The sequence below is a fragment of the Manacus candei genome, unplaced genomic scaffold, assembly GCF_025592945.1.
Source record: "Manacus candei isolate 608988 ecotype Guabito, Panama unplaced genomic scaffold, ASM2559294v1 h1tg000022l, whole genome shotgun sequence".
Classification (NCBI taxonomy): Eukaryota; Metazoa; Chordata; class Aves; order Passeriformes; family Pipridae; genus Manacus; species Manacus candei.
This window is the reverse complement of record NW_026138070.1, coordinates 395,661-415,116: the sequence shown is the minus strand read 5'-3', so window position 1 is coordinate 415,116 and position 19,456 is coordinate 395,661. Positions and strand designations below refer to the sequence as shown.

The following is a 19,456-nucleotide window of genomic DNA, read 5'->3' as shown; positions in this document are numbered from 1 at the left end:
ACAGTGCTTGGAACAAGAGGTGCACAAAGGATCCTTGTCTGAGAAACCATGTGGAAAGGGGTCTATTCTGCAGGGGAGCATGTCTAGCACCGCTTTTCCTCAATGAACCCACCTGCTAGATGGATTTTGTTTCCACGTGGTTTAGGAGTCATTGAGTCTGTGCAACAATGCAAAGGAGACTCGAGTTCTGAGGATGTCAGTTGCCATAGCAACACTATTTCCCATGGATTTTGGTCCTGTCATAATTGTGCTCTTTTTCTAACATGATTTGGGAGCAGTGTGGTCCTTGGGGGTGTTAGTGCCAGAGTTACTGAGGAATCCTTCCCCTTACCAGATTGATCTAATGCTTTCCTAAAAGACCCAGCTGCTCGGTGCTGGTGCTGGTTGCTGTTCCCTTGCATCACAGATGATTCAGGGGAAATTTTGGGAATGTTCCACAGGTGTCACATCTTGGCAGGGAAATACAGGAGGAGAGAAATACGACTTCAGGGAGCTAAATATGAACTGTGCTTTCTAAGCATATAGAGAGAGCTCCTTAAAACTCTGCATTATAACAAAGGAAATGTAACATCTATGGCAAAAAGCAATTTGAGGGGGGGAAAAAAGGAAGAAAAAAGAAAAGTAGTCGTTTGTGCTTTACTGAGCTGCTGAGGTTTGGCCCGGGGTGCAGCCTCCTCTTGCCCACGTCACTACTCACAGGTTGTGAGTAGTGCATGTGGAAGTGCTGTGGTGCTGGGTGGGACACGGTTCCTGCAGGAAGGGAAGCAGCCCCCAGGACTCAGGCCTGGGTTTAGCTGGCCGTGTGCTGTCAGAGCTGTGAGACCACAGCTGCTGCTCCCGTGTGTGCAGCGTGCTCCTCTAGCAAGCCCTGAGTAGCCTTACTTGTGGTGACTCACCCCTGCTGCGGTGGAGCCAGAGGGACCAGAGACCTCCATCGCCGGGCTCTCCTCTGTGGGGGGCTGGTGGAGCCGCCCTGCCCGGCCCCAGCAGGGGCAGGACCCTGAGGGGCCCAGCGTAGCAGATCCTCCCAGTCACTGGGAACCTGCCCCCGCACAGAGTGGTTTTGCTAATATTAACTTTAGTTCCATTGCAGCTCAATGGAGGGAAAAACTAGAAAGTGCCATAAATTCAGCCGAGCTTGTCCAAGCTGTCAAATTACCCCCTGACAAAGCTCCTGCCTCTAATGACTACAGCATCAGCCGGAGGGGATGTCTGTGATGGGGCGACAGCGCCAGGGCCCAGCACTGTTACACTTGTGATGTGCTGTCATCGGGGCCTCCAGGGCGCCAGTCAAGGGTGACGCTCTGACCAGAGTTAATTCTTAAAAAAAAAAAAAAAATTAAAAAATTCCAAGGATGTAGAGTAGCATCCTGCCCTCTGTTCTCAGCCAGAGTAATGCTGACTTCTAGTAAAGGTCTAAATTCTGTTAAATTCTAGTAAAGGTCTTCCTTGGTCCCATTTCTTAGCATTAGAAGTCCAGGGAGATAATGTCTTTGCACGTATAAAAGGTGGTATTGATTTCCTGTTACTGTTGTCCTGAAATGTGCACAGGGTGTCTGTGGAGCAGTGACAATCCTCCATCACTAGCTTTATGGGAAAAGAATGGTTATTGAATCTCTTCCCATAAAATATAATCTCTTTCTTCCTTCCAGAATTTGCCCACTCCTGGGGGAGTCCCTCATGTTATGTCTTTGAGGAAATTGATTTTTTTTTGTCTCCACTTTGTACACTTGTGTTTAGTTTTATTTTTAATTTGGCTCATGTGATGTGAAGCGAAGGCTTCCCTAACATTAAGCATGCTTTCTCAGTCTTGTACCGCTTCTCTTTCATGTAGATTAACACTTTCAGAATGTTTTAAAGTAAAATAAAGATATTTGCTTGGCACAAGTCTCTCTTGTTGTTGCTAGGAATTTTTTTACTCTGGGAAAGTTGTTGCCCTGCTCTTTCTTTCCAGGCAGGGCTGAGGCACTGACAGCTTTGCAGTTGCTCACAGATAAATTCTGGGTAAGTTTCTGGAGTCAAACACATGCTGATTTATCATGGCTGAATGACACCATGGTGGAGAACACAACTTGCAGTGCTGTCTGCTCAAGGAGCAGTGTGGTCTTTCAACTTGAACAGTGGCAAAAATACTCTGTCAAATATGTCCTTTCCTCTGTGTAGCAAATGACTGACTATGGGATTTTTCCTTTCAGGGAGGAAACGGCAACATGAATTCATAGATGATGAGTAGGATGCCAAAGCCAGAGATGACAGTGCTCTTGAAGAAATGCTGGGTAGAACAAAAAGGTAAAAGGAACAGCTAATTGAGTGCATTTCAGAGCCTGTGGGACTTCGTGGGGTACCTTTCCTCATGAGGCAAATGGCACACCCCCTCGAACCAGAGCTCAGTGTTCTGAATTCCCTCCTCCTCTGTTTTGCATGAAGTCCCAGTGCTGCCTCTCACTCCTGACCTGCTCTCTCTGTGCTCAGGCTTTCCCCAAAGCTGTGTCACTCTGTACCTAAAGCCCGTGAGACTCATCCTTTCCACCCTGTCCTTGCATGCACAGGGGCTGCAGCTCTCCCTGCCCCACCAGCCCAGCAGTCACACCAGGTCTCTGCTGCCGTGGTTGTGCTGAGGGCAAAACCAGAAAAGAGCTGCACTGGGTGGGTCCCTTTGCAGCCAGTGCCGTGCTCCGGAGCGTCGGTCACTGGTCAGGCATGGCACGTTCTGGCTGTGGACGTGCCCTGGGCAGGCACACACGGCTGCAGTGTTGGGATGCTCTGCAAACAGGTGCCTCTGCCAGGGATGAATCGCTCTGCTACTCTGCTGTCTTTTACTGTGTTTGGTGTTAATGCTGTGGAGATGCCCAGAGGAATCACTTCTTATTGGCTCTTTCATTCTGAGAAATTATCTCTGTAAGGGAGGCGTGATAGTCCACCTGAGGACTTGGGGAGGTGAGAGGCAGATTTAATCACACCTGCAGAGTGCTGCACACTGGAAAGGCCTCATTGTGGTCATCCAGTGGCAGCAGAAGTGGCTGAAGCAACTGATGAGGAGCAAGAAAATCTTTAGTAGTAGTGTAGTCCTCCTTTGGATATTTTCATGCCTGTTTAGGGCAGACTGACTTCAATCCCCCAAAAGTCAAAAGCAAATGTTCTCCTTGGAAGTGTTCCAGGTTTGTAGTGGTGAACTGCGTGTTGCCCCTGCCTCTCAGCTCACTCTGGCAGCAGGTGTGTGGGACACCAGAGCGTTTCTGGGGCAAAGCAGAAGATCTTGTCAATAGTGTGTAAAGGGTTGGTATATATAAATAACAGTTCTATTCTGCTGGAAGCTTTGTCTTTGAAACAGCAATCAGGGAGAAATTCATTGTAGTTTAGGTGTTGGTGCCATTTGGCAAACTGGAGGTCTGAGTGTCCTTGGAGCCTCCAGCATGGTACAACAAGAGCCTGTCATGGGGCAGAGCTCTGCACCCTGCCCGTGTTCTAAATATCCTCTAAATATACTCTGAAATACAGATTGGAGTTTTTTGAATGATCCTGACTTGAATAAGCTGCCCTACAGTTCAAATATATGGTGATACTTTTAGTTTAATAACACCAGAGTTGAGTATTCAAGGATACTTTAAATCATAATTAACAAATTTCTGTTGTTGTCAATCCATTTTTTGGGAGATCTGATAGTTTGTCTGTCCCTTTTCTGCATATGTGTACGTTAAGGCTGTTGATGTATTTTTCAGCTATTTCTATAAACTTGGATGTAAATCTGTTACATTCTTTGAGTTTCAAAATTCTTCACCATCAATCTGGAGAGCTTTGAGTCTGTAAAACTGGGCTCTATAAAACTGGAGTCTGTGGTGGCAGGAGCCATGTCCCTGTGGCGGTGCCAGTTCCCCAGAGCCAGGATGTGTTCCCTGTTCCTCCTGCTCCCTCTTTGGGGCTCTGGAGCCCAGCCAGCACGGCGTGGTGGTGGCTGCAGCACCCATGAGTCCAGGTGAAATGTGGAACAGGGAGGTGATTTTCAGTATTTGCTGCAGTTTCGAGAGCTCGACAGACATGTTGTTTTACTGCTCACGCTGGTAAACGTTGGCTCAGGGCAGATGCCCAGTGCTGGTGCTTTAGGGTGGCCAGTGGCCACTAGCTGTGCTCAGCATTGCCGTTGCCAGCTCTGGCATCATGGCACGTGCTGTCCACTCAGCAGTGGCTGGACAGCTCTGAAAGGACCAGATTTGGCATCAGCACTATCCCTTCTGCAGGCGTTGTGCTTCAGGTGCTGCCAAGTCCTCACTGCTTCTGCTTCCTTGCAGCACGTGGGATTTGGTGTGACCCTGAGGACAGACAGTTGTCTGCTGGACTAGCTTGTGGTTTTTCCCTCAGCTGTGTCAGCATTCAGGTTTTCAGTTGTGGGGGGCACATCAGTGGCTGTTAGTAGAACTTGGGGCTCCAAGGTTTTCTAATTTTTGTTTGTGGGGTTTCACTGGTTTTAGTTTGGGTTTTTTCCCCCAAGAAATTGTGGATATTTTTAAGTAGTACGTGTTAGTTCCTCAGATGAGCCATTCACTGCAACCTTGGGAATTTTAATCCAGATATTCACTCTCAACAAACTTGCTGTGATGACCATACAAGCGCTTTTGTTCAGAAAAACTTTCACTATCGCTACTAAGAACATGAATTGGAATTTTGATTGTGAAAATTATTGGCAAAGTCTGGCCATGTGGAGCAGGTTTTACAGTGTGCATGATGGGCTGTTGATGGGGGTAAGCACAGATCCCGGGGAAGGTCCCAGGTTTCCTGTAAATATTCAGGTGAGGTTGTGCTGACTTGTTTCCCTGGCAGAGATGGCCCTTTGGATACTTGTTAAACAAACGTTAAATACAGACTGATGCTGTCAAAAGGAGAATGCAGATCACTTAACACCAAAAGTGGCACTTCACAGGGACCTTTTGCAATTTGTAGCTCAATAAAAAGGGTAACCCCTGTAGGAATATCCTGTCCTTGCCTATTCTGTCCTTTTCTGCAGTGCCGACAGGATCACATTCCTGGTTTTACTTTCACGCCGTCCCAGGCTGAAATACTTCATATTTCACACTCTGGGTTCTATAAATAATTGATATGCCTGTCTTAGCAACTGAGGATCAGCAGCAAATTGTATTATTGTGGAGTAATAGGGATTTTCTGCAGTCTTTACTCCGTTTCATCTCTAATTTTTACTCTGCCACTGAGAGTGTAGAAACTGATTTACTCCACTTTGGGAAAAAAAGTATTACTGTTCCAGTGTTACTGTTCCAGTCCTTCAGGGGAGAAAGTTCAGGGGAAAGTCAGAACTCACAAATGAACCCATCTCAGTGAAGACGAGTTATTTTTGTGTGCTGCAGCTACTGTTTGGAAATATTCCTCATTCTGTGCAACTCTCATGGGTCACATGGGAAAGAATAGTTTTAATGGTTAGACGAGGATTAGGCAGACCTAGAAAGAAACTCTGCTCTGTAGCTAAAACCAGTGAGAAAGTATTAAACCAATCATTTTTGCTGTAAGAACTGCTGTGTACCTTGCTGACAGAGCAGAAGGGGTTTGTGTGATAAGGCACCATCAGGTCTCCCCGGGAGAACTGGAGCAGCTGTCCTGCCACAGTGCCACTGGGAGCAAAGCACGAGTGACTCTAGTTTGTGACACTGGAATTACACTTCCATTTGGTTTACCTATTCATAAATAATGATGGGAGCAGTCAGGGAAGTTCCTTCTCATTATGAATTTATAGCATGGAGAGTCCAGTTGGGGTGGAGTCCTTTAAAGATTGGGATAATGCTTTCAGCAATGATGCTTTTTAATTGAAAGCTTAAGTGCTCTGTGTGCTAATGATGCTCCTGGAGGGAATCACAGGAGCATATATGACTGGGGACTTGGTTTGGAAGTGCCAGGATGGGTTTCTGGGCAAAGGGCAGAGCCAGGGAGGTGCTGTCTGAGCAGACTGACTTGGGTAAATTTGACTTTGCCTCTGGCTTCCAGTTCTGGAATCTGCATGGCTTTGAGCACCTTCTGCCTTTGTTACCATCACCAGTTCCTCTTCCTTTAGTTCTCCTGTTGTTCTTCTGCTGTTGTCTTCCCCTCCCCTCCCCTGATTCTTCTGTTCTCAGTGCCTGAAGCTGACAGTTTCATACCTTGGTGACTGGTTTGGCTCCCAGATCTGTATTTATTCAGTTAATGCAGACAACAGTTCAATTCCAGAGGAGTTAAGTATCTTGGAAAAGATACTTGTTTAAAAACAGGAACACAAATTTCGGAGCATGCCTTTAGGGATCTTAAACATCCTTTTCCATTATTATTTGCCTCAGCCGTGGCTTGAGATCCGATCCTGAACTCAGCCGAGGGTTGTGCTCTGTGGTGCCGGGTTCCCTGGCCAGTGCTGAGCTGGGAGCTGTGCAGCCCTGGGAGCAGAGCCAGTTGGCTGCCAACACTGCACCAGGGCTTCCGGCTCTGGGGCTTCGCAGGATTTACACTTTCTCACTGGGGAATAGCTGGATTTCCTATACTAGCAGGGGAGGGGGGTTAGGACGTGGGCTAAAGCATCCACAGAGAGCAGCCAGGCTATACAGCTTGTTACAGGAGGATGACAGCTTAAAGAAAATTAAAAAAACAATCCTTCCATGACCCTCATTGAAGACTGCACTAAAATTCCAACTGAGGCGACCACGGATGACAATCATATTCCCTCCTTACATGGAATAACTCGATTGTCTTATTAGAATAGAAAGCAAAGACAAATGTCTGGATATAGTGTAGGAAATTGTCTTTACTAAATCTAGCTCAGCGCTTATGAGCACCGTATATATTATTTGATTTTGCCAGAATTACATAAACATGGAGGAAAATTGTTAATGTAAGTTGACTACCAGAATAAATCACAGCCTAATTATTCTTTTTTTTTACTGGCTAAAATTAGAATTTGATATAGTGGTCAATAGACATTTTCTTTAATTTTTGAGACATAATTTCTAATAGCTAGTCCAAATGAATTGGGGAAAGTTGCTGCAGAATTGAAAAAATAAATTATCCAAATTTTATGGTGACTTACTGTTAAATCTCCTTAGTTGGAAACTTTAATTTACCTCATATTTCACTTTTTTCTCCTCTAACTGGCTTATGGGTGTATATTAGGGCAAAATAATTGTTACTTTTTTAGTGCCACTGGAGTGCTGGGAGCAGGCACAAAAGTGAAGCCAGACCCCTGGCTCAGCAAAGGCTGAGGGGCTGCAGGGGCAGTGTGTGGGGCACAGCGGGGCAGCTGCTCCCTGGCACTGCTGCCTGCAGCAAAGGCTGACCCTTGGCACCTGTGTCAGTCCCTCTGGAGCTGTGTGATGCTGTCCTGGGATAACTGGGGCTCCAGCACTGCAACCCCCTGGGTGGCCACGTGTTTCCCATCTGGAGCCAGTGCCCCTGTAGAAGAACAAAGCATTGTTGGCCCTGTTCTTTATTAAACAGGTAAACACTGTGTTTCATGTTGAGGCTACTGGCTTAAATATCCACAAATTCTTTATGGGGTTTTGCACAGCAACACATCTTTCCTTGGGGTGCATTAAAGGGGCCAAGGCTTTTGGACTGTGTTTCACTTTAGCCTGGCATGAATACCCTGTAGCCAGCAGAGTTTTACTACAGATGATTTGAGTGTAGTCCTGTATTTCTGAGGGAAATAAATGGGCTCAGAACTGCAGAAGGAACAGCAAGAAGGATGGATCTAAACCCCAGAGTGTGGAAGGGGACCGAGCTCAGCTTCCTGCTAGGGGAGTATGTGCTTTCATCCATTCTGAGTGAGTCCAGTATCCTTAGGTCCTGGTAATGTATATTCTCTTCAATTTCCACACATCATGTTGGGCAAGTTACTTGGATGGGAGAGCCTTAGGCACAGTATACTTCCCTGGAGAACCTTTTGGAAGAAATGCATGTTTTGGGGTATTTACCTGGTTTTGCTGAACCTTGGAATTGGCAGTTGTACATCACAAATGCAGTGACGTGTTGTGAGTAACAGCGAGTTCACACACATTGTCTTGGTTAAGTCTTGGGTTTATTCCTAGAAGAAACACCTTTGGATTCTGTCAGTGGAGAGAGGAAAGGGCAAAAGCATTTTATTTCTATCATGTGAGTTTTTTTAAGCATCTCTCTTCACATTCATGAGAGTATTTTTGTGAAAACACTTGGCATTCCTTGCTTCTAAATCACAGAGTAACTTTTTTGAAACAATTCACAAAGAATGGGGTTCCAACACTGTCATTATGGCTATTAAACCTGTCTGAACTGTTTTCCTTTGTGCTGCTTGCCATAACAATGGCGATGTGTAATTTGTTGAATATCCATAGCAGGATATTTGAATATATTCTTTACAGTTTTACTTCTGCGTATAGCTCAGCATGCCAAATCATTAACCCAATTAACCAAGCCAGATCCACATCTGCCATGGAATGACAATGAAGATTTTTAAAAGAACTTGGTATTTCACCTCCCTCTTAACGAAAGCAACTCAGACACCAATCACCATCATAGCGGCAGCTTTTATCAGCATGCTGATAAAAATTATTCATGATTCAGACTGCACAAACTCTTGGTACATCTCTCTCGCTGCTTATCTGTGCATGTGCCCCTGGAAAGGTAAGAGCGAGCCAGTTTATCCCACATCATCCACGCACGGAATCCTGTGCAGTTCAGTACCTCCGTGCCTTAACAGCGATTTGAGTTTTAAACAGTGGGAGCTGGAAACCTGAAAGATACCAGCAGCACTTCAATTCAAATGGCTTCTTTCTTATCATTTTATTGCACAGAAATTGAATGAAAATATTTGGGGCTTTGCTGGCATGCTGGATGAAAAATCCCTGTTCAAATAGCATCTGTGGTATTACACAGATCACACTGCTGTAGTAACCTGTGTGTACTGTTAACATTAGGTATGATTTCAGGTGTGGGAGGTTCAGTTCATTAGGGATTTGTGTCTCCTGGTAAAAAAAGCTCACATAGATGAGAACGGTTCATTAGCTAGATGTAGCAGAGTTCATATGCTGCTTCAGTAACCCCTTAAAAATGCTTTATTCATCCTCATCTGCACAAATTCGCATAGTCTTTGCAGACCAGGAAGGATCTAGGAAGCCAGACGGTGCTCCCAAAGACTCGTGACAGAGCAGGGTGCATGCTGCTATGGAGCCAGGGTGGTTGTGTTAGTCCTGGCAGCAGAGCTGTTCCCAGCTGCTGCAGCGGCAGTTCCTCCATCCCCAGGCTGTGCTGGCTGGGAGAAGGAGCCGGTGTCCTGAGCAACCTTGTCTCTCCAGCATGGACCTTGTTACTCTAATGAGCCATAGAAGCACAGAAGGAACTGCTCGAGCTTTGGAGGCAAGAGAGAGATGGACCCTTCTGTGCGTGCACGGAGCTGACTTGGCGGCTCACTATGTTTGAGGATGATCCCAAGGTGATGTGATCCATGTGAAGTCCTCACAGTTCCCTGTTCCAAAGGTGCCAGCGAATACTGAAGTGAGGGCTGTGACCAGAATGAATGGTTGTGCCCATCTCCCTGGCAAGAATGGGAAGGCTGTTTGTGGCAGCAGCTGCTGTGTGTGTGGGGGGAGCAGCCTGGGGTCCTGTGTGGTGTCAGCTACAAACACAGGGTGCTGCAAAATGAGCCCAACAGCTCTCTGGCATTGCTGTGTTTGGTACCACACTGAGGATCTGTGTCAGCTGGCCCCACCATTTCTTTTATCTCCTTTTTGTTACTTAGTCTTGCTTGGATACCCACATGGAAGCTCAAGCCCCCTGTGTATGCTGGCCTGACATCCCTGGGGCAGGAGAGCTGCATGGCTGGAGGTGAGCTGGCTCCTTGGCTAAGCCAGGTGCCCATTTCTTGCTGGAGGAGAGGCAGCAAGGCAGGTCTGTCCATAGGGGCTCTGGCACCTGCCACCCTGAGTGGAGCACTGGGGAGGAGCTTGGTGTGGGCTGGTCCTGCACACCTCACCAAGGCGTCAGCCTGGTGGTGGGACCTGCCTCAGGGAGTTGCCTGTTCCTCAGCACCCAGGGATGCCTCTTTTAGTCTGGCATTATCTTTTGCCGTAATGCAAACTGTGAGGTGCAACAACTGTGGGGCTACCTCATGTCTCTGCTAAGCTTATGGATCGTCTTGGAAGAATGTCCAAGGAGAAAGATAAATTCCCTGGAACTCATCAAGAAAATGGTAGCTCTTTGCCAATGTGGCAATTAGAAAAGTTTCCGTTTTCAGCATATTTTGAAGAGCTGAAGAAAACAATTGTCTTAGCTGATCCTGTGGCTGCATTAGTATTTGTGGGTATTTATAGGACACTGTACCAGATGAGCTTTCTGACCGTCGGGCGTGAGCCTGTCATTCTGGAGCCTCTTCATCAATGTGCCTTTCACGCTCCACAAGATTAGCAGCTGCTGAAAATAGGAAAAAGGAATTTTCCTTTCTTCTGTCTTAGAAGAGACCCATCACACCATCCTCCTTTCGTCTGGGCTCAGAAGTGGCTTTGGTCCTTAGCAAAGCCAGAGCACCAACAGGTCTTTTTAAAGAAGTTCCGCTCCCAGGAGGATCTAAGGGAAAATATCCTTTTTGTGTGTTTAGTAACACACATCAAAGGAAACAACCGTCCCAGTCTTGGTTTGCATTGTGCAGGCATTAGCTGTGGTCCAGTTCCGCAGGCTCGAGGAGGCTGCAGTGTCCGTGCTCGTCAAGCTCTGACAGACACGGGGGGACTTAGCCAGGCCAGAACGTGCTCGGGACACGTTGCTTTTGAGAAGAACAGAGCGATTTCCTTGGTGTCACGGGAGCCCCTTCACTGCCCCGGCCCCGGGTGGTGTGTGCCCAGCGGGACCTGTGACACCGTGGGGTGGGCAGGGCTGCCTCACACCTGTCACAGCTCTTTGGTTCTCTCCGCAACATCCCAAATCCTCACCTGCTCGCCCTGCACGGTGCCAGGAGCGGCCGTTCCAGCCGAGCATCACGCTGCATACCCTGGAGTGGGCTCTGAAAGGGGGGCCAACGCCCCCCGAGAGCTCGGCAGTACCGGAGGGGAAATCACCTCTACACCCCCGGGCCGGGGCCCAGGCAGGGAAACGGCACCGAGCTTCGTCTATAAAGGGGGGAGAGCCTGGGGGCCTGCCCTCCCCGGGGGGCTCAGTTCCCCGCCCTCCCTGCCGGCAGCGCCGGGACCAGCCCATCCGGGCGGACGCTCTGACCGGGACGCGCCGGTTGGGCGCCGGCGTTACCGAGGGCGGTGCCAGACGCGGTCCGCAGGTGCCGCCCGTCGCAGCCCGCCCGCGGGTGTCCCGGCGGGGACGCTTCCCTCACGCGCTGCCGGCTCAGCCCGGCGCGGGGCGGGGCGGGCCCGGCGGCCCCGCCAATCGCCGCCTTTGTTTGGGGTCACCGGGCGCGGGGGGGGCGGGGCCCACCGGGGCCGCGCGCAGCCAATAGGCGGGGCCGGGGGCGGGGCCGATTTCCCATTCCGCGCGCCTTATTGGTCCCGCGCGACGTCACTCTGGCGGGCGGCTCCGCTCGTTGGCCGCCGGCGCGCGGGGCGCCGTGCGTCAATCGCCGCGTCTCGCCTCCCCTGCGGCGCGATTGGCGGCGCTGGCCGTCAAGTCGCACGGTGCCGTTCATTCAGTGGCTGCCGCGGCCATCGGTCACGCGCTCCGTCCTGCCCCTTCGTCCGCCCAGCGCGACCGCTGAGTGGCTGCGGCTCGTGCCACTGAAGCGGTACCGCGCTTCTATTGGTGGCGCGCGTTGTCCATCGCGCCCATCCCCTCCGGGCGCCCGCCTCCCGCCGGCTGCGATTGGCTGCCGGGGGTGTCAGTTCGGCGGCTCGGCCAATGGGCGGCGCGGGGCGTGCGCGGTGCGCGCGGGGCGGCCGGGCCGGCGGCGGCGCGGGAGGAGGCGGCGCGCGCCTGGTCCCGGTCGCGAGGAGGCGGAGGAGGATGTGGCGCGCGGAGGGGAAATGGCCGCCGAAAACAAGCCGGAAGGTGAGAGCGCGGCCGGGCCGCCCCCGCCCCGCGCCGGGCCCCGCGCCGGGCCTGCCCGCCGGGCCGCCCCCGCCCCCCGCCACGGCCCCGCCGCGAGGCGGCGGCGACACAGGCCGGGCCGCGCGGTGCGAAGTTTACGGCGGCGGCGGCGCCCCCGCGGGGTCGGGCCGGGCCGGGCCGGGGCGGCAGGCGGGCCATGTGCGGCGGGCAGGCCGCGTGGCGCCGGGGCCGTGGCGGCCGGGCCGGGCACGGTCCCGCCTCCCGCCGCCCGCCGGCACGTGCCCGCCCGCCGCCAACATGGAGGCTGCGGCGGCGCGGGGCGGCGCGGGGCGCGGGGCCGCCGCTCGGCGCGCACGGGCCGGGCCGCCCCCGCCGGCCCCCCCCCGGCGGCGGCGGCGGCGGCGGCGGCGCACGTGCCTCGCGGGCGCGCGCCCGTCGGGAGCGGGGCGGCCTCGGCTGCGGCCGCGCCGTACCGGGGCCTCCGCGGCGCGGGCGGGCCGGGGGCGGGCGGAGCGGCGAGCGCGGAGGTGAGCGGGGCGCGAGGCCGGGGGCACCGGCGGGCCTGGCTCGGGCCGAAAGTTGTCGGCGCGGCGGGAGCGGGACCGGCGCGTCCGCAAGGGGGAAGCTCCGCTCCGCCGCCGCTCCTGCCCCCGGCACGGCGGGAGCGCGGCCGCGGCCCGGGCCGGGCGCGCCGGGGTCGGTAATTCCGCCTTACTGGAGCGAAGTTTGCCCCGGACGGCGCCGGGCGGGGGGGTCGCGGCCGGTACCGCTGTCGGCGCTTCCATGTGACAGGGGCGGGAGGAGCGGGTGGAGAGCCGTTCGCATCCCCGACCTAAACCCGGGCGAACGTGCCGACACCCCAGGGATTGGCCTGGTCGTAGTTAGGCACCGTAAAGAAAGGTGTTTAGTTACTAATATGGATTTTTTTTTCCTTATTCGCCGCAGCAAACGCACGTCTTTACCTTGATGAGCCCATTGGCGTTCTTTAACGGGAAACCCCTGCTTAGAATACAAGGGTGGCTATACAACCTTTTGTCTGGATTTTTGCTCAGATTGCTTTGGGAATATATTTTTTTGGGTTGTTTCTTGTAACTTGGTGGCATTAGAGCTTCCGTGGGTATGACCACCTCTCTTGAGTTTTGCCTACACTGTGTCCAGTGGGGTGAGGACCAAAGGCTTTGCAAAAATGTAATTTTTAAGTAGTAGCAGTGATTTTGAGTGTTGTTAGCTTCATATTTTACTATCTTTTTAACGCTCACAAATCCATTAATTAGATCTTTTCTATGGTCTGGAAAACACCAGTCTTCATTCTTTCCTCATTTGGTTTTAAGTACATGATTAACTGCACTGAAGTAAGGAAATGCCACCTGGTTAACAGGGACGTGAGTGAGGAGAAAGTGAGCATTCACCTGGGCTTCCTGTCTCAGATTGTGACGTTTCAGTTCTCTTGGGGGTGACAGTATTGTCACCAGAGCACACTCAGGCTCCATTCACTTTTCGGGCTTCCTGTGCCAACATAGGATGGATTTTTCCTACGTAAAGCCCAGGTTTTGGTGTGCTCAGCCCTGTGAGGCCACAGCTCCACGGACCAGGCAGGTCAGTGCTCCCTGACTGGGAAGGTAATTTGTCCTTTCCACTTGTTATTTATTGCTACTTTTGTCAGGTTTGGTGTTGGTGGCTGGTTTCTGGGGGCAGGTTAGATGTGTCCTTGCTGAGGAGATGGGTTTGCTCTGCCGAGTAGGGCTGTGCCAAAGCTGCCAGAGAGGCACCCGCTGTGCCTGGCGCTGCTGTCCGGTGTCTCTGCTGGCTGGGCCGGAGCTGCCGCTGCTCCGTGCCCGTGCACAGCACGGCAGCATCACGGAGGTGGGAACAGAGCATTCCTGGCTCTGCCTCAGCAGCTGGGATGTTCTCGTAGTAAGTCACAGAGCAGCTCCCCCGCTGACCTACTTCTGCGGTGGATTTTCAAGGAGATGCGATATAAACCATTCATTCCTTAAACTTAAACTCCACCTGTCAGAAACTTAAGTGGGAATGGTTTTAAAGCATGATTCAAGCAGAGTGCTTCACCAGTAGTGCAGGTGTTGGAGGAGAGAACACCAGTTACTTTGGATTTTTGTTACTTTAATGAGTTAAAAGCCGATGTAAATGGCAGCTCGAGGGCCGGCTGCGGAGCAGCGCTGCTTTCATTGGGAAGCCGCAGCCTCGTGAGCAGGAGCGCACGGCTCTGAAGACCTGCCCAGCCTTGGAGCTCCGTGCTGAGCTTCGGTCTGAGCTTCTTGTGCCCCGTGAGCAGCAGGGGATCACTGGCGGGAGGTGAGGTTTGGAATGAGGCTGGCGCCGCTGTCCCCTGGCTGCAGAAAAGAGTTCCACGGCTTGGAGAACTCGGGTGAGTTTCCTCTTTTCTGGTTTCCTGGGGCAGGATGAGGCTGGCTCAGTGACCAAGTGGCTCTTGCCATCCTGCAGCAGAGGGTTTGTGGGTTTTGTAGTTCCTGCTACGTTTTGTGGAGCTGAGCTGAGCTGGGAGGACTGACCCTCAGCGGTGCCATCTTGGCAGCTGTGACAGCTCTGAACTTCATCAGGGAGGTGATGGAGGGGGGCCTTTTTAAAAACTTCCTTTTTCTAATTTAAAGTTCAAAATAGAAAGGATGTGCATGGACAACCTTGCTTTTGTTTCTGTGTTCTCATGGACAGGTACCTGTAACCGTGAGCTTTGCAGAGAGCAGTGCCTGTGTGTTTGGTGTGTGGCTGGCACAGGGGCCGGGCACCTTGCCGTGTGGTTGTTGCATTTTCTATCTGTTTGGGCAGGGTCATAGGTGGAATAGCAGGAGGTGGTGTTCTCCCCACAGCCTGTGATGAGCTGAGGGTGCTGGTGGCATGGGCTGACCGAGAGGGCAGGTGGAGCCTCATATGTTTCTGACTGCGGAGGGATTGTTGGGGAACAACCTTTTGAAAACAAAACATTCTCGATTTGGTTGTTAAACAGCAAATATTTACTTTCCTCTGCGGAAGTGTGTTGCGTAAGATTTTATTACTTAAACAAGCCTGAGCTTACGGTGTGCTGATGGCTGGGGCTGTGTGCCATGCTCCGTGCTGCTGTCCAGCTTGGCAGGATCAGGCTGTCGCGGAGAGGAGGCAGCACTTGACACTCGGCTCAGTCCACTCCTTGCCCCAGAATCTTTGCTGAATTTTCAGCAGTTGGGATTTTACCAAAATCTCTGTTGTCGGAGATGGAAGCAAACTGCCTCCTAGTGAAGCTTCTAGACCCTCTCTGTGGGCTGTCAGCCAGCAGGACGGGTTCAGGGAGCGGACTCGATTTGCTTTTTCCAAATAGCAGGAACTGCTTGTGTGTGAGGTCAGTTTTCTGAGTACTTTTGGTATTATAACTGTGTTATTCCTGATGTAAGGCATGGGGCTTGTTTAAAGCTCTGGTTTTTTAGTTCACTTTCTCATCTCTTCTTTTGTTTTTCAAAAGCACTTTGACTCTAAGGCTCTTTGGTTTATTTGTGTCAGTTTTAAAGCTACATCTGGAGGAAACCTTCCTGGAGATGTCATAACTCAGATTTCATTCTCTGAATCAGAAAATGATACAGGGAAGTGATGATGTACAAGTAAGGTTAAAACAGATGTTTTAAAATTTAGTATTTGAGGACTTGGTGGTGCCACCTTTACATTACTAGTGGTTTTAAATGGCTCTTGTAAAGACCTGCTTACAAAGGTGGATATTGCTGGAGAAAGGGGCAATAGCTATCCTACCTCTGTCCAGACAGCCTTTAGAAAGAAGGAACTGGAATGTGACCTTCCTTTTTTAACGTCCCTCTGTCTCTGCTTCAGTAAGCCACATGTGTCTGGAGGGTAGAAAAAACTCTGACAAACCCAAACCTTTCCAGGGAGTGAAACCAGGCTGGTGGAGTGCTTGTGGAATATGGGGATGGTTAATTGAAATGCAGTGCTTCCAGCAGCTTCCTGCAGCTTTGGTGTTCCCTGGCTTCCACTTCCACACCTTGCTGAGTTTTTGCTTTGTGGTTTTCTCCCCTCATTTGGTGTCTTGTTTTCACCTTCCACAGCTCCCGGCACCCTGGCAGCCCTGTGTTGGGTTTGTGCTGTGTTAAACCCCTTGGGTTTGGAAAGGCAGGTTCACCTGCAGGTGCTTGCACCTGTCTTAGCCCCAGTGCTTTGGGGTACAGCACCCACCCTGTTCCCAGGGCGATGCCGAAGGGGCTCTCTGTGCCAAGGAGCAGTCACGGCACTGAGTGAGCGAGAGCAAACTCTGTTCTCGCTGGGCATGGAGCACTCACTGTCCTTCTCCAGTTGCACATTTTGGTTCAAGGGGCTGGGTTTTTCCAGCCAGCTCTCCAGCTAGGTTTCCAAACATAAATTGTTCGCATGTAAAAAGAAAGAAGTGAGAATATCTGTGGCTAGTGGCTGCCAGCGTGTAGGCTCAGAATAAACAAATTCCCTGCCCTTAGCCAATGCTTTGAGACTTCTGGGAAATGTGTTGTTGAGAACGTCTGTAGTATTGGAAACTGAATAAACAGGTGGTTTATTTTTGCTAGACCTAGCTGATAATATCCACTGCTCCTTGGCTTCATTGCCATTGAATTTGATGGTGTAATTTCAGTGAAAACCAAGGTATGAAGGAACTGATGAGAGGTCTCAGCCAAAGGAGTTGTTGGTGATGGTGAGCAATGGTCTGGTTGTTCTGGAGCACTTATCAGATTTAACAGCAACACAGTGAAAATTCACAGGTGTGAACACAAGGAGCTGCAGGGAGATGCTGAAGCAGCTGCACTATTTGAGTGCTCCCAAAGTTTGCTTTTTGGGTAGGTACTTGTGTACACCTTCTGAATGTAGCTGAATTCTTCTTTCTCAGCTAGCAGGGTGCTTGCAACAGCCTGCCAAGGTGGGAGATAGAAAGAGGGGCTGGTTTTGCTGGTTGGGGAAGGTAGACCCAGAAGTGCTGCACAGTGTGATAAGCATAGAGCGTGAGAAATAAACAGCTGGTTGTGTCACCCAGACAGTGTGTGGGCTTTCGTCAGGAATAATTGGGCTATCAAGCCTTCCCCAAAATGCACCATGTGAAGTTTTGCCTAACTGGTGTTCAGACTGAGTTCAGTTATAAAATGTCAAGAAACTTCTGCTATGTGAAAAGGACAAAGGAACTTGGGAGTAGCCTGTCACTGGTGGGGAGAACTGGGCCACTAATGCATAGCAGTGGTTTTAGCTATATTTCTGTTTCTTATGGTTTTCTAAGTGTTTGTAGAGCTCGTCATAGCAACAAAGTATTTGTCACAAGTATTCCAAGATATTAAAGCTAGATTCAGTACCTTCCTAGAGGAAAACTGTTTTGTTGCTCATCCTTGATACTGCCCCCATTCCTGTGATTCCTTTCTTGTGCTTTTTGTTTTTTCTTGTTCCTCACGTATTCCCCACAGACAGCAGCCACAGCCGTACATGTGCTGGTTTGTGTTGGCCTCTCACTCCTGTTGTACATTTTTTACCTTTGCCTGAACTGTTTACCCTTTCCTTGCATCCTCCCCTCAACCCTGGGCTGCATCCCGTGCTGGAGGACCGGGAACACCTTTGCTCAGCCAGCGCCTGACAGTGCTGGCATCCTGTGGAGCCCTGCTGAGACAGCCACGCTGCAGAGCTGGACCTGGTTATCTTCTCTTAGCACCCTTAATTGATATTTAGAAATCTACTTTTGTTGCCAAGAGATTTACAACTGTAATTGTCCAAATATTGCTAGGAAGCAGACCAAAAGCTGTTGGGTTTGCTTCTGTTGCTGCTTGTTTATGAGTGGAAAATGCCAGGATCGAAGTTGAGCCATGAGAAATAGCGTGGCAGTCCTGCAGATGTTTGGATCTGGGATTTATTCCTTCCAGATGGAATTTGTTGGTTTTTTCCCTGTTCAGAGGTCAGCAAGTGTCCAGGTGACTGTGGTGGCCCCCAGGTAGGGTGTCAGTGCGGGTGCATGTGTTGTGGTGCCACCCGTGTGCTGCAGGGGCACAGCTGCTGCCTCAGCAGTCAGTGGGGGGGGGTCAGCTGGATGCCAGCCCAGGATGACATTGGGATTTCAGCGGTTTGTTTTGTACTAAAGAGCCCGTTTGTAATGTTTAAACACCTCTTCCCTTTCTTGTGAGGTAGTTAAGAAGATGGCCAACCCTAAGTTATTACTTCATAATAATGGGTTTATAAAACTTGTGTTTGTGAGTTTATAGCTTACTCGTGATATTTATTTCTACTATAGACCTGTCTGTGGATCAGCAGCTGATCAACACCCTTTTGGCCATTTCTGTATTCTCCAATTACATGTTATATTGACAAACTATGGTAGTTAAAGGGGCTGCAGGTCTAAATTCACCTCCTGGATCACCGAAGATTTAAGAACCAGTTAAAGAAAAAAAAAGGGGGGGGGAGATGAGGGGGATTGTTTGGAGAGCGGGGGTAGAGCACAGACTCTCTGTGTGATTTGCTGTTGTGCACTTTAAAGTTTTATGGTCCATGGTGCATCCCTTGGGAGGATAAAGTGCAAGAAGCATGAAGAAACCCATAAAGTGACAAAGGGTTTATGTGGTATAATTAATACGGAACTTTCCATGAACTTTGTAATACTTGTACTTTCTTAATTCTACATGAGTTTCTTGTTTGCTAATAAATAAACTTGAAGATTGCTAATGGAACTTAAATTTTGGATTTTCATCCTGAATGATATATAACAGGACACAGTGTAGGCTGCTATATTTTAGTCTGTAGCTTCTTACTGGAGTTCTCGGCTGTGGCTGTGCCTGCCTTGGGAAACATTTTTGAGCTGTGGCCAGCTCTGCACTAAAAACCCCTGTGTCGATAGAGGTTTACTGGCAAATCCTCCCCATGTCAGTGCAGCTCTGCTTGCACAGGCACTTTTTATTGACACTGGACGGGTTTGCAGACCTCGGTGTTGTGAGTCGCACCCATGGCAAAAATAAACGAGGAGAAAGTTCAAGTACAAATCTGGATTTGCACAGTAAAACCAAATCAGCACTGTAAGGTTCCAGCTCCTGTTTTTAGCTACTGAGGAAATTTTAGTTGGAGACAAATGGAGGAGTTTGCCTGTGGGTGTGCTGGCCACGCTGCTGGGAGCACGGGGATGCGGAGCAACGTGGGCTCTTGTTCCTCTGCCTTCACCAGGAGCCCCTGTGGTGGTGGGTGAGTGCGTCAGCTGGACTAGGAATGGCAGATTTGATTCAAGCCAAGGGACAGCATGGGGGATTTTTTGCTCCACCTCCCTAGAGATGTGCATGTTTCATTGGAAGTATCACGGTGTTATTTGTGAGGAACGGGAGCAGGGAAGCGCTGGTTCATTCAGAGGAGTGGGAACTCTTGGTCTGCCGGTATCCACAGTGCCACTGGAAGACCAGTCCTCTTCTCTGCCCGGCTTTCCAGGGACTTTCCTCCCTGTGGGAATACATTCTGAAAGATTCTAGAGGGCAGAGAA

General features: G+C 50.4%; 1 protein-coding gene across 6 annotated transcripts in view; it reads left to right on the top strand.

The window, feature by feature from the left end:
* The first annotated feature begins 2,166 nt into the window (after nucleotides 1–2,166).
* CAMTA1 (calmodulin binding transcription activator 1) overlaps nucleotides 2,167–19,456 on the top strand; it is a 223,696-nt gene continuing 206,406 nt past the window's right edge. For all 6 annotated transcript variants that reach the window (XM_051786361.1, XM_051786362.1, XM_051786358.1 and 3 more), the window contains exon 1: nucleotides 2,167–2,289. In XM_051786361.1, coding sequence (XP_051642321.1) covers nucleotides 2,223–2,289 — 67 coding nt within the window. In that variant the 5' untranslated portion in view covers nucleotides 2,167–2,222. The remainder of the gene's footprint in view (nucleotides 2,290–19,456) is intronic.